The sequence below is a fragment of the Diceros bicornis genome, chromosome 9, assembly GCF_020826845.1.
Source record: "Diceros bicornis minor isolate mBicDic1 chromosome 9, mDicBic1.mat.cur, whole genome shotgun sequence".
Lineage (NCBI taxonomy): Eukaryota > Metazoa > Chordata > Mammalia > Perissodactyla > Rhinocerotidae > Diceros > Diceros bicornis.
The window spans coordinates 17853191-17878127 of NC_080748.1; the positions used below are offsets into that span (position 1 = coordinate 17853191).

General features: G+C 34.0%; 1 protein-coding gene across 6 annotated transcripts in view; it reads left to right on the forward strand.

Moving 5' to 3' along the window:
- The window catches only part of NBEA (neurobeachin), a 696720-nt gene that overhangs the window by 350041 nt on the left and 321742 nt on the right, over window positions 1-24937 (forward strand). For all 6 annotated transcript variants that reach the window (XM_058547999.1, XM_058548001.1, XM_058548000.1 and 3 more), the window contains one exon: window positions 19937-20001. In XM_058547999.1, the coding sequence (XP_058403982.1) occupies window positions 19937-20001 (65 nt within the window). The remainder of the gene's footprint in view (window positions 1-19936; window positions 20002-24937) is intronic.

A 24937-nucleotide genomic window follows, 5' to 3' on the forward strand; every position in this document is an offset into this window, starting at 1 on the left:
AAACTACATATTATTAAGAATATCAGCTTTTCTTTTCTTCTTATCTGAGCTCCTGAATAAACTTATTATTTCAGTGGTTTGTGTGCAAAATATGGTCTAAATTTAAATGAGATCATATTACAACTGTCTGAAGGTACTTGTCAAGGATAATTTGGTTCATATGGACAGCCTTTTAAACTCCCAGGGACATGCCATCCAGTCTATACCCCAGTGGAATGTTAGGTCTCTGCAGAAACCATATTTTAAGTTTTAAGAAGATATTAGCATTATCATTATATTGCATTTAGTGTTCCACATATACCCAAAACATTTTTTTGCTGTATTTTGAATACTTTTCTTTTCCATCTTATGACACAAAAGTAAATTTTAAGAAGTAACTGTTTATTCTTCTTACCTTTCAATTTATGTTAAAGTTACACTCAGTTGCATCTTTTTAAAAAAATTTGTTTCCTGTCATTTGGAAGTAAAATGTACTGAAGTATAATAATTAACATGTATTATTTTGACAAAATCAGTGCTTAATCGGTTAAGTACAAGTTTCCTACAGAATTCTTTAGTATATCACAAGTCTGATACTGTCTTCTGTCAACTTTTTAAGTCTTACGATCAGATATGGTTGAGGTGCTTTACATTATTCTATATGTGTACCTTATTTTTCCATTACATTATTCTGAGTGTATTGTGTTCTTTGATGAATAGCAGATTTAGTTTTCAAGTAAACTTTTTTAGGTACTATTATATTTTCTAATTATTTCCAGATTTTTTTTTTAGAAAGTCTCCATCAGAGGTATTGCAGAAAAAATTGAGTGATGTTATCCCGTAGGATTTCTTTAAGTTTTCATAAGTAAAGCTTAGCAGATGTCACTTGCGTTTTTCTGTGCCTGATCTGTCAATAGAAAATGTTTTATAAATTGAGAAACTTTTATGTAAAAAACGTCTCTCGGTACGTAAGTACTTTCTGACTTGAAACACTGGTTAAGCAAATATATACTTAATAAATCATTTTTATTCTCATTAAAAACCAAAAAATGTATAAGTAACATAAAGTAGAAGTCAGCCTTGTAAGTCGCTGAGATCTGTGTATGAAGTTACTAACATGAATTATTTTGTGGTTTTGTTTGCCTTTATTCTTTTCTAAATACTTCATATACTTAAATAAAAAGGATTTTAGTGACTTCTTTAGATCACACGATGTGATCAGGGCCATAACCCAGGACTTCTAAACACAGCACTTACAAAAGAACCACAACTGAAGAACGATTTTTCTTTTTCAAATGATATGGACTTTGAAATTTAAAGTTTTCATTTTTTTCCAGTCTGATGCAGTTTAGTCAGATGGTGCAAAGGAGAAAGACATACTTTTCTTCTGACTATAATAAATATAAGATTGAGGCATGAAGACATAGACGAGATGAATATGGAGGCTTACTAAAAAATACGCATTCTTGAGTACTCAGTACTGAAAGAATTTTTGATGTGTATAATAAGAAGATTATAAATGTAAGAAAACTAGGAGTGGACTAGTTTTTTTCAAGCCGCTTTTGAAATATGAAATCCTCATTATGAAATTATGTCACATTTAATTATTTAATTATTTAGTGACTACTTTTTTTTTTAGCATTGTGATGGTTACTAAAGATTTATTGATATATTCTTCCACTTCTTAAGGAATCTAGTGTTATCTATGAAACTTGCCCATTATGTAGTTGAATTTGAAATCAGTAAAGAAAAAAACTGTGGCACGATGTTTTAAATTGAATATAATCAGGGCCGGCCCAGTGGCGCAAGCGGTTAAGTGCGCGTGCTCCACTGCGGTGGCCCGGAGTTCGCCAGTTTGGATCCTGGGCGCGCACCGTCGCACTGCTTGGCAAGCCATGCTGTGGCGGCATCCCATATAAAGTGGAGGAGGATGGGCACGGATGTTAGCCCAGGGCCAGTCTTCCTCCGAAAAAAAAAGAGGAGGATTGGCAGATGTTAGCACAGGGCTGATCTCCTCACAAAATAAATAGATAGATAGATAAGATAGATAGATAGATAGATAGATAGATAGATAGATAGATAGATAGATAGATAGATAGATAGAAAGAATATAATCAAATAATAGCTATGTATGGTTCATAAAATTGATCCTATGAACCAACGGTAAGATTTTCATGGGAGGCTTTATTGAGATGGACTAAAGATGGACCCTTAAAACTAATAGCTTTCTACACAGCATAAGCAGGGAAGGAGATTCAGGCCGAGGAAACAGTCTGAGCAAAAGTCCCGAGAGAAATGCATGTGTTCCATGCTCTCACTAGTGACCAGCCTCATTAGGAGCACATCAGAAAATAAGTAGCCAGACTATATTTATTTGGGTTTATTTGGTTATGTAGGGGAATTGCCCATTTCCAGGCAATACATGAAACAACACTTTCCTCAAGGGTATTTTTTAATATCAAGTATTATAGTATGTTAATAGAACAGAATTGAGGTTGATAAGAAATTTCTAACTTGTGAATAGTATTGGGTAGTTCATGATCTTTGCCTTTACAAGTTCTGCCTCTATTCTTAGAAGGAATAAAGCCACTGTTTCGTTCCTGAGTATCTCACAAATCCCTGCCTTTTTCTCTAGACATACCTGACCCTGCTCTTCTCTGTAGTATGACATCATCTCAGAGTTAAAGGGGCAAATTGGGCATTTAAAGTTTTTTGGAGTTGGTACGATTATATCATCTTTCTTGTCATAAAGTTTGCAATATCTCCTAAGAATAAATAAAAAGTTAAGCAGGAGATTGAAAAATATGGTGATACATAAAGATTATTGTCAACTTGGGTCGAAATAAAGATTTTAAATTATTATATAATATGGAAAAATATATAGTAAAAATGTAGACATTTTTAAGGAAAAATAAAGAATATATAAATATGAAATAATCACAAAATTTCTATTTAATTTATCTTAGGAAGAATGTCACTGAACAGGTACATAAGGAGGGCAGACTCAACTATTTGTTATCGACCCAATTATTGATAGCATCCCTCTAGGAAAATGTAATCAAAGATTAAAAGCATATAATTCAAATTACTTTTGATCATTTCCATGAGGTCTCTTATTATTGATTTCTGTTATTTCAATTTGTGGAGAAGTTAGCAGGTATAATAAATTTTGAGTTTACTTTATAAAATATTTTATGTTATAAAATATTTTTTCCTAAGCTACCTGTAATATATATGATACTGGTACATGATAGAACACTTTCATCCTTGTATATTTAGTTCATATACAACCCAAATTATAAACAGATGGATGAACAAAAGTTCAGAACTCATCTGTGTGAAAATGGTAAAATATAAAAGAGAGATGACAGTCCTTTCTCGTGCCTGAGTTTTCATAATTCTACTAAAATTGGGACAAAAAGAAGTCAGTGAGCCTTGGTCACCTACAGGATAATCCTTAAGAGTGCTATAATTTCTGTGGCAGAAGAGAAGGAATGTAGCATATTCTGAGGTAAACAGATTTCCCTGGGTCACTGACAGCTCACCCCCCTGACCTAAAACCCCTTTCCATACTTTGCCACAATATCGACCCCTTTCCTTTCTTATTTTAGTTTGTTTGTTTCTCCCTGTTTTTGTTTTTCTATGTTTACATTATAGTAACTTCTTCAGTCACATTACAACAACCTTGAAAAATAGCAAAAACAATGTTTATATATTTCACAGTCCTACTACTATTATACATTCTCTTGCTTTTTTGGTGGATTTTTTTCCTTCTGTCGTATGTATATTTCAACATACTTTCTTTTTATTAGCTATCATGTATTAAGAGAGCATGTATTAAGTAATTTTCTGTTTCCTCTTTTTCTTCCACTGCACATTCGCTCATGGTCATTTTTTCTGTAGTTTTGTTGTTGTTGTTTAAATAATTGTAGACTCACCAGATGTTGCAAAAATAGTATATAGAGCCCCATATACCCTTCCTCCAACTTCCTCCAATAATGCCATCTTATATAAATGTAATACAGTATCAAAACCAGGAAATTGATATTGGTACAATACTGTTCACTAGACTACACATATTCAGCTTTCAGCATTTTTTACATGCATTTTGTTTGTGTCTATATATAGATCAATGCAATTTCATTTCTTATATTGATGTAACCACCACCACTAAAAAATTACAGAATTATTACTATTACCACATACTTTCCCAGTTATTTTAAACTCTTTCCTTTTATGAAGCTTTTCTGGTTTATTATTATATGGCTCTAATCACTCTATAATTCCCCTTAGCATTTGAAGTACATATATCTAAATAGTAAATAAAGGTACCTGTTTACATGCTTTAATTGGATGCTCTTATAGGTGATAAAGGCATGATTTCCTTTATCTGTTGCGTTGGAATGTCCTTTAGAATAAGCATTATGTCCAGTATTTCCTCCCTTTTTGAAGCATTCCATTCAGCCAATGGAGAAAATAAGTATTGTATAGTCTCATCAGTATATTTATTTAGCATTTATTGAGAGCATTTTAAATTATAGAATGTTTATTTAAAACTATCCAAAAAGAAAGACTTAAGGATGACATAAAGCCTTAGAGTCTTCCCAGGTCACTTTATGGATATTATTCATTTCAATTACACTACAAATTTACACCATAACAAAGTTCATTTTGTTTTTGTGTTGCCCGTGGTGTCTTCTGTTTTGCTCCCTACTGTGTCATCCACACCTAACACAGTGTCCAGCACATACTATAGATATTTATTAATTTCTTATTGCATTAATTCATGATTAAAAGTAAAACTCAGTCCCCCAGACGATGTGGTTCATTTATTTTTACTCTGGTAAAATATATATAACATAAAATTTGCCATTTTAACTGTACAATTCAGTGGCATTAATTACATTCACAATGTTGCATAATCATCACCATTATTTATTTCCAAAAATTTTCCACATCCCAAAAAATAACTCTGTACCCACTAAGCAGTAATACCCTATATCTCCCTGCCACAGACTCTGATATCTCTAATCTACTTTTTGTCTCTATGATTTGCCTATTCTCAATATTTCATATAAGTGGAATTATACAATATTTGTCCTTTTATGTCTGGTTTATTTCACTTAATGTAGTGTTTTCAAAGTCAGTCCATGTTGTAACATGTATCAGAACTTCATTACTTTTTGTGATTGAATGGTATTCCATTCTATATATAGTACCACATTTTGTTTATTCCTTAATCTATTGATGAACATTGAGTTGTTTTCGCCTTCTGATTATTGTGAATAATGCTGTTAACATTGGCCTGCAAATATCATTTTGAGTTTCTACTTTCAGTTCTGTTAGGCATATACCTAGGGGTGAAATTGCTGAGTCATGTGGTAATTCTATGTTTAACTTTTGAAGGAACTGCCAAACAGTTTTCTACAATGGCTGCACCATTTTACATTTCCGTGAAGAATGAACAAGTGTTCCAATTTCTCCATAGCCTCTCCAACGCTGGTTATTTTCTCTGTCTTTTTTTTTTAATTCGTTGTTGTTTTTTTAATTATAGCCATCCCAGTGAGTGAGAGGTAGTATCTCTTGGTTTTGATTTGCATTTCCCTAATGATTAATGATTAATGATGTTGAGCATCTTTTCATGCACCTATTGGCCATTTGTGTATCCTCTTTGGAGAAATGTCTATTCACATCCTTTCCCATTTTTTTAATTGGGTTTTTTGTTGTTGAGTTGTAGGTATTCTTTATTATTCTGGATACTAAACTGTTATCGAGTATATGATTTGCAAAGGTTTTATCCCATTCGGTGGGTTAATTTTATTGTCTTGATAGTGTCCTTTGATGCACAAAAGTTTTTAATTTTAATGATGTCCAGTTTATCTATAGTTGTTGTTATTATTGCTTATGCTTTTGGTATCCTATTTATGAACCCATGGCCCAATCCAATCTCATAAAGATTTTCTCCTGTTTTCTTTTAAAAGTTTTATAGTTTTAGTTCTTAAATTTAGGTAGTTGATCCATTTTGAGTTAATTTTTATATATGGTGTGAACTTCATTCTTTTGCATGTGGATATTCACTTTTCCTAGCACCATTTGTTGAAGAGACTATTGTTTTCCCATTGAATGAATAGTCTTGGTACCCTTGTTGAAATCAATTGAGCATAGATTTCCAAAATAATTTCTAATGCAAAAGTAGTTCCTATATATTAAAAGGAAAACAATTTTAGCATATTATAAGGTTAAATAAAGTTCCCTTTACCTTGTATTTTCACTACCTAGGAGTAATAACAGTGGATCACTTAATATGTATCCTTTCAAACTATGTTTCTACACATAAATGCTTATTAGTATAAGCAAAAATTGCTGTTATGCCAGCAATAGTTTAAAAATTGCTTTTCCCAGTTCATACTCTAGAGTAGTGCTGTCCAATAAAAATATAATGTGAGTCACATACAATTTTAAATTTTCTAATAACCACCTTTAAGAAGGTAATAAAAGGTGAGATTAATTTTAATAATATATTTTACTTAACCTAAATATAATTTCAACATGTAATCAATATAAAAAAATAATTGAGATATTTTGCATTCTTTTTTTTGTACTAAGTCTTTCAAATCAAGTGTATATTGTCACCTCAGTAAAAAATTCTTTAAAAAATCGTGTATATTTTATACTTAGAACACATGTCAGTTTATACTAGCCACATTTGAAGTGCTTGTAATAGCCACATGTTACCTAATAGATGCTACATTGGTCACCACAGCTCTTCCCTCCATATATGAATATCTATGCTTCTTTTTTCTTAAAGTTAATGTAGTCCAAAAGTAGAATAAGCTGTTCCAGATGCCCAGAATATTGTAGGTCTTCAAGCAAAGATCAGCTAATTGTGTGTCAAAGATTCTTGCCGTGGATCAAAAAGGATGATATCTAAGTTTCTCTACAACACTAACATTCTTTTACTGGCTTATACACCTATTGCTGCATGATTATTCATGAATAAATATGAAATATTTAATATAACTGCACATGATTCTGCTTCATGCTAATGAACCACAACAGCGTCTTAACATTCAAGATTTAATACTGGAAATTCCTTTTATTCTTAAGTGGTAACACAAATAAGTAGCATAGAGTGATTTATTATTTTGCCAAGGCATGAATTGAGATCATGTGTGCTACCAGTTTGGTATGTGGGAGTGACTAAGACAAGCAAATAAGAAAGCATCAACAGCTCAATGCAGCATGGTTGTTCCCTATTTATTCTTGAAAATAAGGCAGTTTTCATAATGTTCTTTTGCTGTGGGATATAGAATAAGCCTAGGTGGTAGTAACAAAATATGAGTATGTACAAAGGTCTCGGAATGTACGTCTTAAGAAATATTAAATGTCTATTGTATCTTTAGGTTATTTATGAACATTTTTTGAGAAGCTAAACTTGCATAGTAACTTAAAAATACTCAGCATTTTTGTGATATAGTTGAATACAGGCTAGAGCTCTTGATGCTAATGGTATAATTTCCTTTATATTTTTATTTTACTGTATCTTTTTTTAAGTTATAAGGTTTTGAGGATCACTCTATTGATAGACCTAGTCTTAGCTCTAGAATAATATAACATTCAAAGACCATCATCAAAAGAGTGATAGCAACAGTGCTATATAACATAAGACAAAGTGGTAGTACATCAGTCATGACTGAGATATGTAGTAAGCCCTTAAGAAATGTTTTCTGTTAAACAAATGTAAATGATCTTTTTCTTGATAAATCATAGAATTCAGAGAAAGACAGTTGTTGTTGTTTCATTGATTACAGACCAGTACAGGATTTTGTTCTAGTGTTTATAAGTTACAACATTTCTTGTTCTATCAAACTTTAATTTCAAGAACTGAAGTTCTTGAAAACCATATTATTATTAAACTTTAAACTGCATATTGGAATGTAGCAAACACTAACTTTTTAAAATGTTGCATATTTGTTTTTACTGAATTTAAATTTTTAATTTAAAAAGGCACACGTCTTGAAAGTTTATTTTAACAACCCTATTCTAGCTTTTACTGTTTTCCTACCTAAGATCTTAAAATATGAAACACTTTCTCTATTTTTTTATTGAATAAAATTATCATTTCCTTGTTTTCTTCTGATCATTTCTAGTAGCAGATGTTTTCTCAACAAGTATCCTCAACAACTCAACTTAGCATATAAGTCTGGTTGTATGTTATATATATTCACATTTATAGAAAATATTATGTATATTCACATTTATGGAAAATGCTCTGTTGAAAAAATATTATCTTGTGAAACTATTCAGATTATTTCTCATTGTAAATACAAACACAAGTGTATGTCTAGGTGTATGTCTATATATTCATAAGACTATTTATAATAAGAAGTTTTGTTGAATTTATTTACATAACTTAGTGATCTACTAAGATCCTGGGAACCTCCTTATGTTTATCTTTATATGATACACCAACTTTTCTTTTAGTAACTGATTAGATATATTTCCATATTGCCTAATGGTTTTTCTGTGGTTCACCTTCATATCAAGAATCTCTTTGAACTGACCATTGATTATTCATTTCTTACATTCAATTTTTCCTATAATGCTTTTAGTAAGATGTTCATAAAAATAAGCAATGAAAATGAAAAAAATAACTTTGAATACTTGCATATATATTTTCATTAGTTTATATTTTACATATATTGAAAACATTTTTCATCTCTGTTTTTCTCTCTACACAGTATTTTTTTTACTTCAGTCCTTGTACTTAATAACTTCTCTAACATATTGCACAAAATTTATAAGCAGCCCAATTATAATGAATACTCATTATGAACATTTTTGGAGAACATACCTACTTCTTTAGTGGCAGTTAATGATAAGTAGACATTAAGGGTATAGGAAGTAGAAAATCAATTCTGGAGTTCCAGAAGACTTAAAATATTAATTTAACCTCCTCTTTTTACCTTGAAATATTTTCCATATTTTCAAAGATTTTAAGATGGATTGCATCCCTAAGGACATTAAATTGGTTTACTTAATTGTATACAAAGCAAAAGGGAATGAGAAATGTGCATTGAGCTGACATAGAGGAGGAAAAGCTGGTGGGGGAAAAAGTTATTTCCTGGGTGTGAGATTTCTACTAGGTCATCTAACTACCATAAAGTGATTGTGAAGAGAACATAGGGATTTCATTGTCATCCTTCTGGAACCTATTTGTCTTCAAAGTGTTTAGTTTCAAAGCGTCCTTAACTTGATATCCACTTCTCTGAAAAAGTCCTTCATCTTGAGGAAATTTTATGCATCCATGTAGAAGAGTTAAAAAATTGTGACAAAACTGTCTAAAGACTTGGCAGCTCTCTGCAGGCATTCAAACACAGTTTAGTATGTTTCCCCATGAAGATAAAAATTTGATGCCTATGTTTAATTTACACCTTTTCTCATGGCTGTTCATTTTCTTCAGTGGTGGAGTAGGTGAGTGTATGTGTGTTTTCTCAAATGGTAAAGACTTTCTGGAATGATTTGTGGATAAGATTTTAAAATATACTTTTTTATGTCATTGCCAAGAGATTGTCTTTGTGGAAATGACAATAAATTATTATCCCGTTGTATACATTTTCATGTATCCATTTTCCTTGTTTTAAGTAATTTCTCTAATTCTACATGTCAGAATTGTTAGAGAGCTAGGACAGCAATTAAAGTGTCCCTTCTCTGTCCAACTATATCCCACTTGTTAACTCTCAGTGTGGTTTATACCTCAGCAACCACAACAAACAAAGACTCAGTTCTTCCTCTACGCCATATACTTTTCTTGTCACAAAGTTTTGTGTATCTCCCCTTTCAATATTTTACCTAATTATTCTTTTGAAACTCCTAGAATAGTAATTTGCATTTAAGAAGTACTTTTGTAATGCAGAAACAAATGTGTGTCCATGTAAAAGAATATAATCATTGCCTAACCTAATTTGTTACTCACATTTTTTTTTTACACATTCATTATAAGTTAACACTTCTAGTCGTACAAAAATACCATTTAGGGGAATGAAATGTCACTTTAGTGCTGAAAAGGACCTTAGGAATGGCCTTATTTTAGAGATGTGGAGACTTCAATCATTATTTTGTAAATTATGATATAATTATGATGCACTAGTATACTATTTTGCAAATGAATAGAACGAAGTTTAAATAATTGAATAATTTGAAGAAACCTATACACATCACTTCATAACAACTAAATTACTTCATGCTGGCAAGTTAGATAGTTTGAGGTTTGTTTGCATGCAGTGTTGTTGAGAGGTAGAAATGACTGAAGTCAGTGGTTCTCAACACTGGCTTCACATCAGAATCGTTTGGGAACCTTTAAAATAATACCAATGCCTGGTCCCCATCCTTAGAAATTATTCTGATATAATTGGTACTTTTTAACAACTCCTCTGTTGATTCTTTTGTTCAGCCAGATTTAAGAACCACAGATTTAAGCGATACCATAGATTTGGGAGGATTAAATTTAGTTCTACAACAAAAACACATTGAGTATGTACAGTATGTCAGACACTTCCAGCTTACTAGGTATGCATAATTAGATTAAACAAGATCCTTCTTTTCGTTAAGGAGTTTATGATCTAGTGGGGAGACATATGTGTAAGCAGATCTCTACAAAATATAAATAATTGTATTTCAGAGGGAATATTCTATGATTAATAAAAGTAATAATTATTAAGTGTTGGGAAAATAATGATCTAGGCTTGATCCCATTTCCCGTTAAGTTTTTAAGTTATTATTTCTTTTACATACTTTAAGATTTATTACTTTGCCAGCATAAACTCTTATTAGAGTATTGCCCTTTTCCATAGGAGTAAGGTCTAAAAATCCATCTATAGCTTGGGATAACCAGAGGAGAATATGCCGTTTGTTATACTTTTCCTATAAGGTAGATTTTCCTTGACATTTCATTTTTTTCCTTACACTTATGCATTTTTGTTTACTACTCAATACTGTGTACCATATTTTACTGAGAATGTAGGGAGATTAGACTTTTTGACTAAAGATGCCCCCAAAGTGATTATTTGTGCTACTTTTACAACTGTCATTCAGAAGTCATTAAACAAGCTTGAAATACCACATTCAATCAAGATATTTTCTGAGAGGGAAAGTATACTTTATCTTGTGAGGAATATTTATTGTACCTTTTTCTCTCTCTTGTTTAGTATTTTTTTAAGTAGTTGAAAGAAATAAACTTGTTTTTTCCTCATTGTCTTATGAGATCTATTTGTTTAAAATTCACCAAAACATGAGAGACTAAAATAAGTCTCATGCTAAATCCCAGAAAACAGCTGATGAAAACTTATCTTTAAAATTTCTAGTTTTAGTGCTACTTGTGTGGCTCAAGCCATTACTTCTCCATCTCTTCTGTTGAAGCAGCCCCCTGGGATGCAGTGGATAGTAGGGAAGGGTTGAAGGGGTGACAGACTGTAGCCCATACACCCACCATAAAGCACGAACATTCTGTGCCCTTATGTTTTAAAATTCATATTTTACCATATTATATTAGTCATAATTTTGAATTAAGTTATTTGACTTTTCTTTTTTGTCTCTGATGCCAAGGAGATGAATATGTATATCCTGGGACTTAGTATGTCTCCTGCCTGGGACTTTTGTATCTCATACAGAATTTGAAAAATAAAAACTTTAAACCCTCTTTCTTTCTTTCTTTCTTTCTTTCTTTCTTTCTTTCTTTTTTTTTTTGGTGAGGAAGATCAGCCCTGAGCTCACATCCATGCCAATCCTCCTCTTTTTGCTGAGGAAGACTGGCCCTGAGCTAACATCTGGGCCAATCTTCCTCCACTTTATACGGGACACCGCCACAGCATAGCCTGACAAGCAGTGCGTCGGTGCGCTCCCGGGATCCGAACCCAGGCCGCCAGCAGCGGAGCGTGCACACTTAACCACTAAGCCACAGGGCCGGCCCCTAAACACTCTTTCTTAAGGAAAGACAATGGGTAACACTTTTGTGACCTTACAAGTTGTTAATATTAATTAATGTAGTTAACAGAAATTGTACTTGATAAATTGAAATTATACAAATAGGTTATTATTGTTGATGAGCAATTTTGAAAACCTTCAAACACTAGATTATACTCTTTTGACATTAGGTGAAATCTGCTTTGGCCCTTACTCAGGTCAAGACCTGCAAAACTACTCTTGTACTCCCAGCCATATCACGTTATTGCCCAAGCCGGTAGGCTTCTATGGTAGAGAAGAAAATATTCGTGTTTGGCAAGCAAATAACTAATAGAACCTAGAAAAAAAGATGCCGGGGAATATGATATTTCTTAGATTTTATACATAAGGATTTTTTTCTTTGTTTTCCATCTAATATCACTAAACTTTTAGAATTGAACTCTTATTGCCTTAATGCTGTAGTATAGTCACTTTGAAAATTGCATCATCTATTTCCTTTGGCCCTACAATGACCACAGATCAATAAAATATGGCTCTTCCTTCAAAGATACAGTAGCTAAAATCTAATCAGTTAGTGTGCACATAAAACATATAAAGAGTAATCTGAGGTTGTAGAGACGTGGAAAATACTATCAAGATAGCTAGTGTTAAAACCCTTATGTTGGAAAATTGATATTTCACCTTATGTTGTTTTAAAATCCTATATCACGTAAGTGTTTGATAGCTGCCTATGTCTGAGCAGCGAAGAGCAGGAGACTTAGAGGTGGCAGAAGAGCAAGATAGAGCCTCTTAAATTTCTTGTCAGGGCTCAGAGGAGAATGGAAAATATCTTCCCCACAGATAGATCCTTTCTTCTTTTTGTAATCAGCAATGCTCTTTCATGTCTTCACAGAAGAATAACCCAGTTAGATTGTGCTTCTATAGGAGTAGAGAAACACTAAGTTCAGTTAGTTATGAGCATCCTTAATAGAAACATTTTAAGAAGTTTTATTACCTGTCATATGGCCTCACATCGCTGACAGTAAAAAGAGGTGAGTTGCATGTGAATTGCAGCTTACCCAATAAATCACTAATAATAATATTTGTATAATATTACTTATATGGCTTGTGCTGTAGCAGGTGCTAAAAATTAAAATTATATTAGGATTTAAAACCACATTTCTCTTCACTTCAAAAAGATCAAGACAAATAAGACCAAGGAGTTTACACTCTTCTGGAAAAGAATTACAGTAAAGTTTACAATTGTATTGCCTAAGTCACAGTCCCTTCATGAGTACTAATGTGGACTATTTTATATGTAAACAAGTAAAGAAAAATTGCATCTACACTTATTTTTCTGAAGAAAGAACTGTCCTTATTCCTTTCTAAGAAACCCTATACTGCCTTCTTCAAGCCTTGTCGCCATTTCTCTCTTGTTATCAGTGTTTCTCTGTCTCTCTCTCATTCTCTATGGTCTATAACCAGATTTAAGTCTCTTCATCCTAAAAACTATGAACCTATCTTTCTGTCAGCCTCCTGTCCTATTTTTTCTTAGCTTTCACCACAAAATTTTTTGACAGCATCTAATCCAGTTACCACCCTCTCTTCCTCAGTTCCCTTTCATTCATCAACCCAGGGCAATCAGACTTTCATCCACTGCATTCTAATCACCAAATCCGAGGAACTCTCCTGTGCCCTCATCAAACATGACCTTTCTGACATGTAGGGAAATTGACAACGTAGTGATATACAAACAGAGTGATAGGTTTCTAATGCTTATATTTTTTAAAAAATCTGAAAAACTTGGAGAATAAAATGAGAAAGTGACACAATCCCACCATCACAGAAAGGTCCAAGAAAATTCTCTTGGGAAAGAAGACTTCAGGCCTCCTCTCTTATGTGAGCTCTTCTTTAGGTAAGAAACTGAGAAAAGAGCAAGTCCATAACTTCAGGCCTTCTGAGGAAGGAGTTGAAGTCAAATACGAAGTCTGTCAACAGCATTATGTTGTCATCCAAAAAATTCAAAAATTACATTGCCTACTTATTGATAAAAACAATTCTAGAGGAAAAAATATATACATTGCAATGATAAATTTTCATTCAGAGTTTAATACCTCTTCCATATTCAAAAGCTCTCTGTATGTGATAAAATTATTTCCTTCTTGACAGTCTATATTAGTCTGCATGCTGTACGTCTCTTCTGATTGTTCACAGGAACTCTGTGTTAGCTTTACAATAGTCTGTAAATCTAACACTGTTCTAAAAGAAAAAAATTTATTTTTAAAGAAATTTAAAAATGTGTGTACATAGCTTAAAAACATATAACAACAACGAAAAATCATACCCCCGGTTCACCTCTGACACCCACTTAGTTGAGGCAGCCACTTTGCACTCTTTTAGCTGTTTCCTGTGTTATTAACCAATGTTTTCTAGATAACATTGTTGTACCAGTGTTCATGGTTTTTCAATTTATATATTTTTACTTTATTATAGCATTTCACTCTTATATCACTGACACAATCCCCTACTAAAAAATAGGGGAGTGGACCTGAAGCCCAGCTCTGAGTTTTTCTGTCCTGACCATAAAGCTTTGACTGCCTCATTGGAAAAGAATTTCCAACTAAGCTTTCTGATCCAATTAAAGAGAACAAGCAACAAAAAGAAAAGGGTAGGGGAAATCCCTATTTTTCTTAGCATTTGCCCACTATTAATATATTACAATTTTGAGTGTATCAATATCCCTTGTAAATATCATTCGTATCTGTACTATCCACCATGTATCTTCCTTAAACAACTCTTTTTTTTCCTGGAGTTAATGGCCTCCTTGCTCTTTGTTTGTTAGCTAAGTTTTCTATATGCCTATCACTAAATTTTCCCCAAACTTTCCAAGTGAAATAAAAACCTGCTGTAAATATAGTGCATATCAGATATTCTCTCAGCCCCTGCTTAACAAGACAACAGTCTTGGTACTTCCATTCACCATCATTTGGAGAATTCCCATTGCCTCTCTCCTGTGTCAGATTCATTGGTTCTTAGATTTTTGTCTACCTCTTTCTGATTTCTTCCCTTCTAGTAATGTTTAGGTTTGTTTACATATATTTGGTTCTTTCCCACCTCTTGAGCACTTGGTAGGTTTGTACTCCCTTGCTCCAGTGAGCTGAGGCTTGGTTATGTGGCTTTATTTGACCAGGGAAATATGAAAAGTGACATGTATTACTTCTAGGCAGAAGCTACCAGGGACAGTGATGCTTAAACTCATTCTCTTTTCCTTTCATCCGGGTTGCTGACAATGTTCCGTACAATGCCTACATTGTTGGTCTGGCTCCTGGAGTGAGGATGATCATGATGCAGAGCAGAACTCAGGCAGAGGACATGGAACTGGAGCAAGAAATAACCCTTTGTTTCTTAAGCCCCTGAGATTTGGGGACTGTCAAAAGATAATCTGGTATCTCCTTTTTGATATACTCCCTCATTTGGGCAGAGCACACCATCAGTAGATTCTTGAAAGAAAATGGATGAAAAATAAATGCTTATGCATGTCTGAAAATGTAACTCTTCTGTCCTCATATTTTATTGATAGTTTGGCTGGGTATTGTGTGCTGAGTATTTTGTTCCTCATACTTTTGAAGATGTTGTTTTCTTTTCTCCTGTCTTTCAGTTTCACTGTTTAGAAGTCTAGTGTCATTCTGATTCTGGGTTCCTGATATAAGCTTTTTTTTTTTTTCCTGTTAACCTTTTCCTTAACTCTGGTGTTCTAAAATTTTATAATGTACCTTGCTGGGGGTGTTATATCATGTATTCAATTCCTGGTAAAATTTTTTAATTTCTTTGCTATTTTCCTCTTTTCCATGTTCCCTACTCACTCTACAATTCCTGACTCGATGGATATTGGCCTTTCAACAGAAGATCCTTTAATTTCCTTATTTCTTTCTCTCTTTTGTTTTTGTTGCCTGTCTTTATCTTTTTGTTGCATCTCATCTTTTTTTTCTCTTTTGTGGGAGATATTTTCATCGTTTTTTAAGCCTTCTTTTTTTTACGTTTGCAGTAGCTTCCCATATCTCAACTATATTATTATAGGTTTTTTTTTTTTTCTGTTCCTTCACTGTCTCTTTCTCATTTTCCAGGTTTCTTTTTTTTGTTGTATTTTGTTGTTGTTGTTCCTGGCATCCCTTTTCTACTCTTGTCTTGGTCTATGTCTTTCAAGTAAGGTTGCCAACAGGAATCTAGATAATATCTTCAAAAGTGATATCAGTAGCTCAGGCACCAGCTCTTACTGCAGCACTAGCACCAGCTCCAGCATGTGTAGAGCTAGGGCCAGCTCTTGCACAAGCTCTAGAGCTTCATAAAACTCTGGGACAGCTCCAGCTGCAGAGCCAAAGCCAGTGCCAGCTCTAGGACTAGAAGTAGCTCCAGAACTACAGCCAGCTCCAGAGATAGAGGCAGTTCCATCATTTAGTATAACACCAGATCCAGCAGCAGCTCCAGAGCTAAGGCCAATTCCAGAACCAGTGGTAGCAGCAGCTCTGGAGCTAAAGCCAGCTTCTGCACTAGCTCCAGAGGTAGAGCTAGGGCCAGCTGCAGAGCTACAGCCAACTCCAGCATGAACTCTTGTATCAGCTCCAGACTTCATGCCAGCTCCAGCTCCAGCTCCATAGCCGGTATCAGCTCCAGATCTAGAGTCATCTCCATCACTAATTCTAAGACCAAATCTGGCACCAGTGCCAGAGTTAGAGTCAGCCCCAGAAGTACAGCTAATTCAAGAATGAGTTTCAGCAGTATATCTGAGCTGCAGCCAGCTTTGGTACCAGCTCTAGAGAGAGAGCTAGGGCCAGCTACAACCTAGTGCCAACTCCAGCACCATATCCAGCACCAGAGATGGAGTCAGCTCCAGAGCTAGAGCCAGCCTCGGCACCAACTCCAGTCCAGTTCCACACTAGAGCCAAAACCAGCTCTAGCACCACCTCCTGAGCTAGAGCAGCGCCGGCTCCAGCACCAGAGCTTTCCATCCTTTCCCTTGGAATGACATCTTTTTTATTTTTGTAGTTTTGGTTTTATGTTTCATATACTTTGTGATTTACTACATTTTATATTTTACAGTTCACATACAATAAAATTTAAATTCTTAATCGTTAAAAAAAAGAAAATGATATTAGTGGTTAAAGGGTCTTATATCTTTTTGGTTTCCTAGCCAATGTATATAAGTGGATTATTTTCTTTTGCATGGTGCTGTAATATTTTGCTACTGTTCTTAAATTTTGGTAGATCTTTTCTTGTCCATGTTAACTCCTTCTTTTTCTAATCTTAAAAATGTGAATGCTTCCCAAGAGTCAGCCTAGGTCTTTCTTTTTTTTGTTTTGTTTTTGGTGAGGAAGATTGACCCTGAGCTAACATCTGTTGCCAGTCTTCCTCTTTTTGCTTGAGGAAGATTGTCACTGAGCTAACATCTGTGCCAATCTTCCTCTATTTTGTATGTGGGACGCCACCACAGCATGGCTTGATGAGTGGTGTGTAGGTCCACGCTGGGATCCAAACCTGTGAACCCCGGGCCACCAAAGCAGAGCATGCGAACTTAACCACTACATCACCGGGCTAGGCCCTCAGCCCAGGTCTTTTGATCTTCTCTCTGCTTATTCTTCTTTGGAGACTTTTACCTAATGCTGTGCCTTAATCAATATTTCTATGTAAATAATTCCAAATTCTGCATTCCTTTTTGGTATGCCAATGTCACTCTAAATCCAACAAATATAAACTGAGGAAAACCTTATGATTTTCCCCAAATGTCTACCCTTCGTCAGTATTTTTATAATAATATTACCATTCTCTCTATCATACATGTTAAAAACTTCATAACTTTATTTGACTCCAGTCTTCTACTTTAGCCCTTAAATCCAATTTCTCATCCAGTCCTGGCATCTCTTCTTTATAATGTCTCTTAATTTCCAATTCCCTATTTGAAATACTAGTGTAGACACCTATTGCCTCTCTTCTGGAAAGACATATAAAACAATCTTGTACTATTTCCTCTTGTTCAAAAATGACAAGCTCCTCTTCTAAAACACTAAATTCTTGAATGAAATCTTGTGGTCATACACTTTCATTGGCTTTTTCATGCTTTAAACTCTAATATCCTTAGCTTATTTCTACTGTTCCTTTATCAATGATTGCAAATGAGCATCTCATGGGCTGAAGGCGGCTTACAGGTATTTTTGGTTTGATTTGAGCAGAACTTTTAAAGCATTTTACTCTGTGATCTTTTAGACATAGTATAATTTGGAATGTGTATATAATACCTGAGTATGTACTTTGTGAAATACCTTCTTGAAAATCCTATCCATATTACCATATTAGAAGTTTATACTGATAAAAGAGCCTTGGTATACAAACAGTATGATAAAGAAAATCATATTTAAGAAGTTTTCTGTAAGAATAAGTTATTCTTCAGAGTGGCATGCTTCATGTTACAAAAGAATTAGTTTTCTCTTTAAGTTGATATCACAATAAACGTCAAGTATTCTTGAGAAATTTGCACATTTTGTGGGATCATGTTTTGCAATAAATATAAGATATATAATGGGAATGTGTAAATTATCTAAGAGAATGGTAGTAAGTCATTTTGTTAAAATGTAGGAAAAAGAGTTCCCTGTAATTGATTTCAACAGAAATGATTTGAAAGTTTGAGTTAGCTCTGTAAAATGCAATAGCAATCTTGTCATTTGGATAAATTTTAGTTAAAGGTTATGGTAGCTAGAACACAATGGCTTTGCTAAAAACAGAATCATTTAGGCCTTTATAAGATTGTTACTGTCCCCAGGCTACCACATCTCTTTTCCCAAGTTGTTGACTCTGTCTCCTGGGATATATAGAGTCATGATTTGTTCTTAGATAAGTCTTCACAGATTTACTTACAGCAGAGAATATTTACACACCAAGTACCTACTTTTGGGGACCACATTTATTCCCAGCATGTGTGCAATGCTTTAAAAGGGAATGTGATCAGGAGTAGAGTGAAGGGTTGACATGGAGACTATTTGTGAAACTGAATTCATGGGCAGGCAGCTGAGCACCTCTGTGCATCCTGCACTTTATTAGTGGAAATATCATGGAGGAAAAATCTATATGAGTGACATGAGAGATCACTAAAGATTTTTTATAAAAATGAATTAGGGAAGTATTTATTTATAAAACTGTTGAAAGGAATATAATTTTCAATTCAAAAAATTACAATTTACCACCTATATAAAAAAACCAAAAAATTGAAATCACTAGAATGAACTAATAACCAAAAAAAAATTGTGTAAAGCATATTCTAAATATGCCATAGGAAGAGTATAAAATAAGCAATATACCTTCCTAATCCAAACGCTATGTAGTAGTCACTTATATTCATAATGATGAAAGTGTGCAAGTGCCAGATTCACAAATATGTTCTAATCTAAATCAGGAAAGAGAGATTATATTTGACTATAGTTTTAATATTTTTCCCTTTTTTTTTTTTACAAATTTCAAAAGAATTTATTTGTAGCTTTTTTTCTATGTAGTTTCAGTCATTTGGACTGAGCATGTAACTAGAACAGTTCGTTTCTAATTCCATCTAAATACGTTGTTTATATTTCTGATTTTCATTTTACAATCTCAATGACAAATGTCTATATTAGGGACTAAATTTTTCTATCCCAAATATTCCTAGTCTGTGTCACTGCGTTACTACTCATTTGGTCCCTTTTGGAAGGAAGGGTTGTGCGAGAGCCCTCTGTACCTGTGACCTCACTTTTCATCTCAGTCTACATCACGCCTGAAACTTACTGAGAATACAAAAGCACCTTCTAAACTAAGTAATTCAGGGCTACTTCTTACCATTTGATTTCTTACAAAATAACATTTGTTAAAAATCTTGTAGAAAGATTTTGAAATAATATCATGTGGAAATTATTAACATCATCAACATGATCCTTAAACCAGATGTTACTTTCATTTAAATGCTCATTTTTCTTACACTTGGTTTGGTTTCTCCTTTTAGGAATGGCAAAATTCTATTCAGAAGAATGCAGGACTTGCATTTATTGAACTCATCAATGAAGGAAGGTAATTAATTTTACAATTTTTAGACAACTAGTCAGTGTACATTTTATTTCACTGGGCGACTGCTCTTGCCTACCATATGTTCCAAAAATGTGTAAGAAAATATATTTTAGTTAAATAATTTATCATACAAGTACTTTAAATGAACAAAGTTTAAAATGTTAAACATATTTATTTGGGGGAGGAAAAAAACATGTATGAAATAAAAGGACAAACATTGCAAGGTTTTCATGAGATTTGAGCCACATCTTACTGAGTAGTAAAGTTGTTGTACACAGATCAAGTGAACCCAATCTGCACTCCCATCTGCCACTCCATCTGTTTTCAGAGCCGTGCTCAGTGTTTACTCCCTCAGCCTGTCTCAGTTCATGTGAAAGAGTTTTATCTGAACGTGTCATGCTCTCTGGTATCCAACTGAAAATGTGAAGGATGTTAAATATAGGAAGTGTAGCAGTCTAGTTAGAAATTTCTATATACCATTGTTAAAAAGATGCTATAAGTAAAATTATGTTTGAGGCCATTATTGTAATCATCACTTTATAATAAACAATTGATCACTATGATATTTCCAAGACTTTATTGGCAGTGGGTACGTTAAGACAGATGTAACTGTCACCATTTGTATACATTTTGACATGTATAGCTTCTATCAGCCACAGATCTGCATCCTTTACAGCCTGAGTTTCTTGTGTGATATAGTTTTCTTAGGAAAATAATGACTGAATATGTGACATAATCTATTTCTTATTTGAAAGCAGATTTAAGTAAATTGATAAGGAAATAATACTTACTGTATATAAAACATCTTTATCAAGGAAGGTGTGAAAGAATATTTTGTAAGACAGTCTTTGAGAATTAGTTTATATATGATATGGAAACCCACTTTTTAAAAAAAATGAACTTAAACTCAGTTTAGTATTATTGGTTTTTTCCATCAATGTAGTGTATTCTGAGAAATAGCCTCTGTTTTTATAACAATTCATCTTATTGTATATCTCTCATTTAGACATCCCGTGACTAAATTATTTTCAGTCATAATAATACAACTCTAAAAATTAAAATAAATTTTGCATTCACTGCAAAGTGAAACATGCAGGAAAATATCAGTTTTCTTTTATAACATGAATAGTACTTTTACAGAATAATAACGTACTCTAGTTCTTATAAAACTTTATTGTGATAAGAACTGCTAATGATGATTATTTATCTTCAGGTGATTAAAAAGTAGAAAAAAATTTTTGCTCTGGCTACTTGTTGTCATATCAATTCTAGAAATCTCTCAATTTACATACATGCTAATTTTGCTAATTTTTTTCAACTGTGAATTAAAAAACAAAAATTATCTTGTCATCAGTAATTCTCTGAAGAGTTAACAGAACTGAACCTCCCACACTTAAGATTATAGTTATTGTCTTAGAGAAGAACAAGAGTAGAAAATTTGCTAATAGCAGAGGTTTTTCACTTCTGATACTGTTTTATTGTTTAGTGGTAGAGTTTGAGGTTTATTCTGTTTTGTTTTAGGAAAGAAGTTGGAATTATAGAAAGTAGCTATAATTTTTTTTAATTTTTAGTCCATGAAAACCTCCAAAACGCTCACCATAATGTTCGTTGTGCCATTCTAGATTTTTATTTCCATTTTTCATACCAATTGTCCCTCCAATAAAGGTGATTTTGCAGCAAAAATTGAAATATGACTAGCTGTAAATATACCAGAACAGATCATGTATACATTAATACAGAAAATGTCTATACAGCACCTACTACATACCAAACACTATTATGGGAGCTGGGAATAGAGAAGTCAGTGAGACAAACATGGTTCTGAATTTTTTGGGAAAGATAAACACTAGACTAGCACATACAATAATACAAGGGTGCTGTCATAAAGGTGGTATAGGTATTAATGTAAGCATAAGGCAGGGCACTTAACCTAGTTTAGAGGGGTTCATTCTCCAGGTGGTGGGGTTATCAGGGTATTCAAAAAGTGTATCCAATCAAAGCCAATACAATGGAAAAAAGATAGGCTTTTCAACAAATGGTGCTGGAATAACTGGACATCCACAAGCAAAAAAAATGAATCTAGACACAGACCTTGCACCCTTCACAAAAATTAGCTCAAAATGGATCACAGACCTAAATGTAAAACACAAAACTATAAAACTCATGGAAAGTAACATAGGAGAAAATCTAGATGACCTTGGATTCGGTGATGACAAAGGCATGATTCATGAAAGAAACATTTGATAAGCTGGACTTCATTAAAATTAAAAACTTCTCCTTTGTGGAAGTCAATGTCAAGAGAATGAGAAGACAAGTCACAGACTGGGGGAAAATACTTACAAAAGACATAGTTGAAAAAGGACTGTTATCTAAAATGTGCAAAGAACTCTTAAAACTCAACGATAAGAAAATAAACAACCTGATTAAAAAATGGGCCAAGGACCTTAACAGAGACCTCACTAAAGAAGATAAACAGATGGCAAATAAGCAGAGGAAAAGATGCTCCACATCAGATGCCATCAGGGAAATGAAAATTAGAACAACAATGAGATACCACTACATATCTATTAAAATGGTCAAAATCCAGAACAGTGACAATACCAAATGCTGGCAAAGATGTGGAGCCAAAGGAACTCTCATTCATTGCTGATGGGAATGCAGAATGGTAGAGCCACTTTGAGAGACAGGTTGGCAGTTTCTTACAAAACTAAACATACTCTTACCATACATTTCAGAAGTCATGCTCCTTGGTATCTACCCAAAGGAGTTGAAAACTTTATGTCCACATAAAAACCTGCATACAGATGTTTATAGCCACTTTATTCGTAATTGCCAAAACTTGGAAGCAACCAAGATGTCCTTCAGTAGATAAGTAGGTAAATACTCATTTATTTATGTGATACGTCCACACAATGGAATATATGTTAGTCAGTGCTAAAAAGAAATGAGCTATCAAGACATGAAAAGATATAGAGGGACCTTAATTGCATATTACTAAATGAAAGAAGCCAATCTGAAAAGGCTGCATACTTTATGGTTCTAACTATATGACCTTTTGGAAAAGGCAAAACCATGGAGATACTAAAAAGATCAGTGGTTGCCAAGGCTTAGGGGGAAGGGAGAGATGAATAGGTAGAGCACAGAAGATTTTTAGGGCAGTGAATCTACTCTGTATGATACTATAATAGTAGATACATGTCATTATACAGTTGTCCAAATCCATAGAATATACAACACCAAGAATGAACCCTAGTGTAAACTGTGGACTTTGGGTGATAATGCTGTATTAATGTAGTTTCATTATTTGTAAAAAGTGTACCATTCTGGTGGGGGATCGTGATAATGGGAGAGGTCATGTGAGGGGAACCTAAAACTGCTCTAAAAATAGTCTATGAAAAAAAAAGGAAGAGATTCAAAAAAAAAAAAAAAAGTGTATCCAAACAGAATGCCATCTTAGTTGAGAACTGAGAGATGATTAGGACATAGCTAGGTGAAAGATAAACAATTGGGAATAAAATTCTGGGCCTGGGGAATAGCATAGTGCAAAAGCCTGGAGGCAAGCGATAGCAAGACGTGTTGCTAAAGAGCTGTTTTCAGTCAGCCAACAGCTATTTAAGTGCATGTTGTGTATCAGCCACATAGAGGCAAAAGTCATCCCTTTGTGGCAAGGGTCATGCCGTGAAGGGGTTTCTAAGCTGTGCTAAGGGTGTGAGGTGTAACTGAAGAGGTTTAGGCATAATCTCCATTGTGGCAAATGCATCAGGGCCTCAAGCCTGGAACAGAATTACCAATCTGAGGTTTCAGTAATCCTGTTGAAGATGATGATGTCATAACTGACTAATAGTGGCTATGAGGATGAAGAAGTGGACAAATTTGAAGTATCTTTTGGAAATTAAATCTATAGAATTGCTGATATGTTAGATGGTAAGAAGGGAAAGAAGGAATCAAAGATAACTTGATTTCTGGTGGTATGGTATAGTGGTATAGGTGTAGTTTACTTAGAACAATACAGAAGAAGGAATATGGGTTTGATGAGAGATGTTTTCATTTTTAGTTACACTGAATTTGTAGCATCTGTGAAATGTCCAAGTGGAAGTGTTGAATGGGCATCTTGGAATTTGTGTGTCCAGCTCTCCAAAGAGATAGCTGAAATGGAGATATAGATTTAGGAGTCCTTATCTTGTACGTGGTGAATGGCAGAAAAGGATACAGATGTGATGCTCAGGGAGAGTGTGTAGAGTGAGCAGAAAACCTGGGGCCAAGCTTTTACTGCTATTTCTGCTGGGAATCCTCTTTCCCCACATCTTCACATGATTGGTCGTTTCCCATCATTCAGGAATCAACTGACAAGTCACCCTCTCAGAGAGGCTCCCCTGGCGACCTTATTGAGTTATCACACTTCCATCACATGATTCTGTTTTAGCATTTAATAACATCATCTCAAATTATCTTCTTTGTTTACATCTATCTTCCCCACTAAAATGTACTTTCCTTAGAACTCATGTCTTATTCGCCGTCTTATTTGCTGATATATCGCTAGTTTCTGGAATATACCTAGCACGTAGTTCACAATCAGAAATATTTATTGAAGGAATGAGGAAAAGAATGGTGAGTAGAATGTTTGAGAAGGAATGAATAGTCAACAAGAAGATTTTTTAGGTTAGGATTAAAGGGACCACTGATTTAGTGACAAGAGGGTCATGTTGATTTCATCCAAATTTACACTGAGTTGACTGAGTACTTGTGTGCTAAAGATGCTGAGTATAGACCCAGGCCCTGCTCTAATAGAGCTTACAGTCTAGTGGGGACAGTGGTCTTAGATTAAGTGATTACAGATGTGATAAATGTGCCAAAGGGCAAGTGAAGGGTGGTATGGGAGCAGGAGGTAACTTTTGAGAAAGTGGTGCTTTACCTAGAGTACTCCTGGGGACAGGAGCTA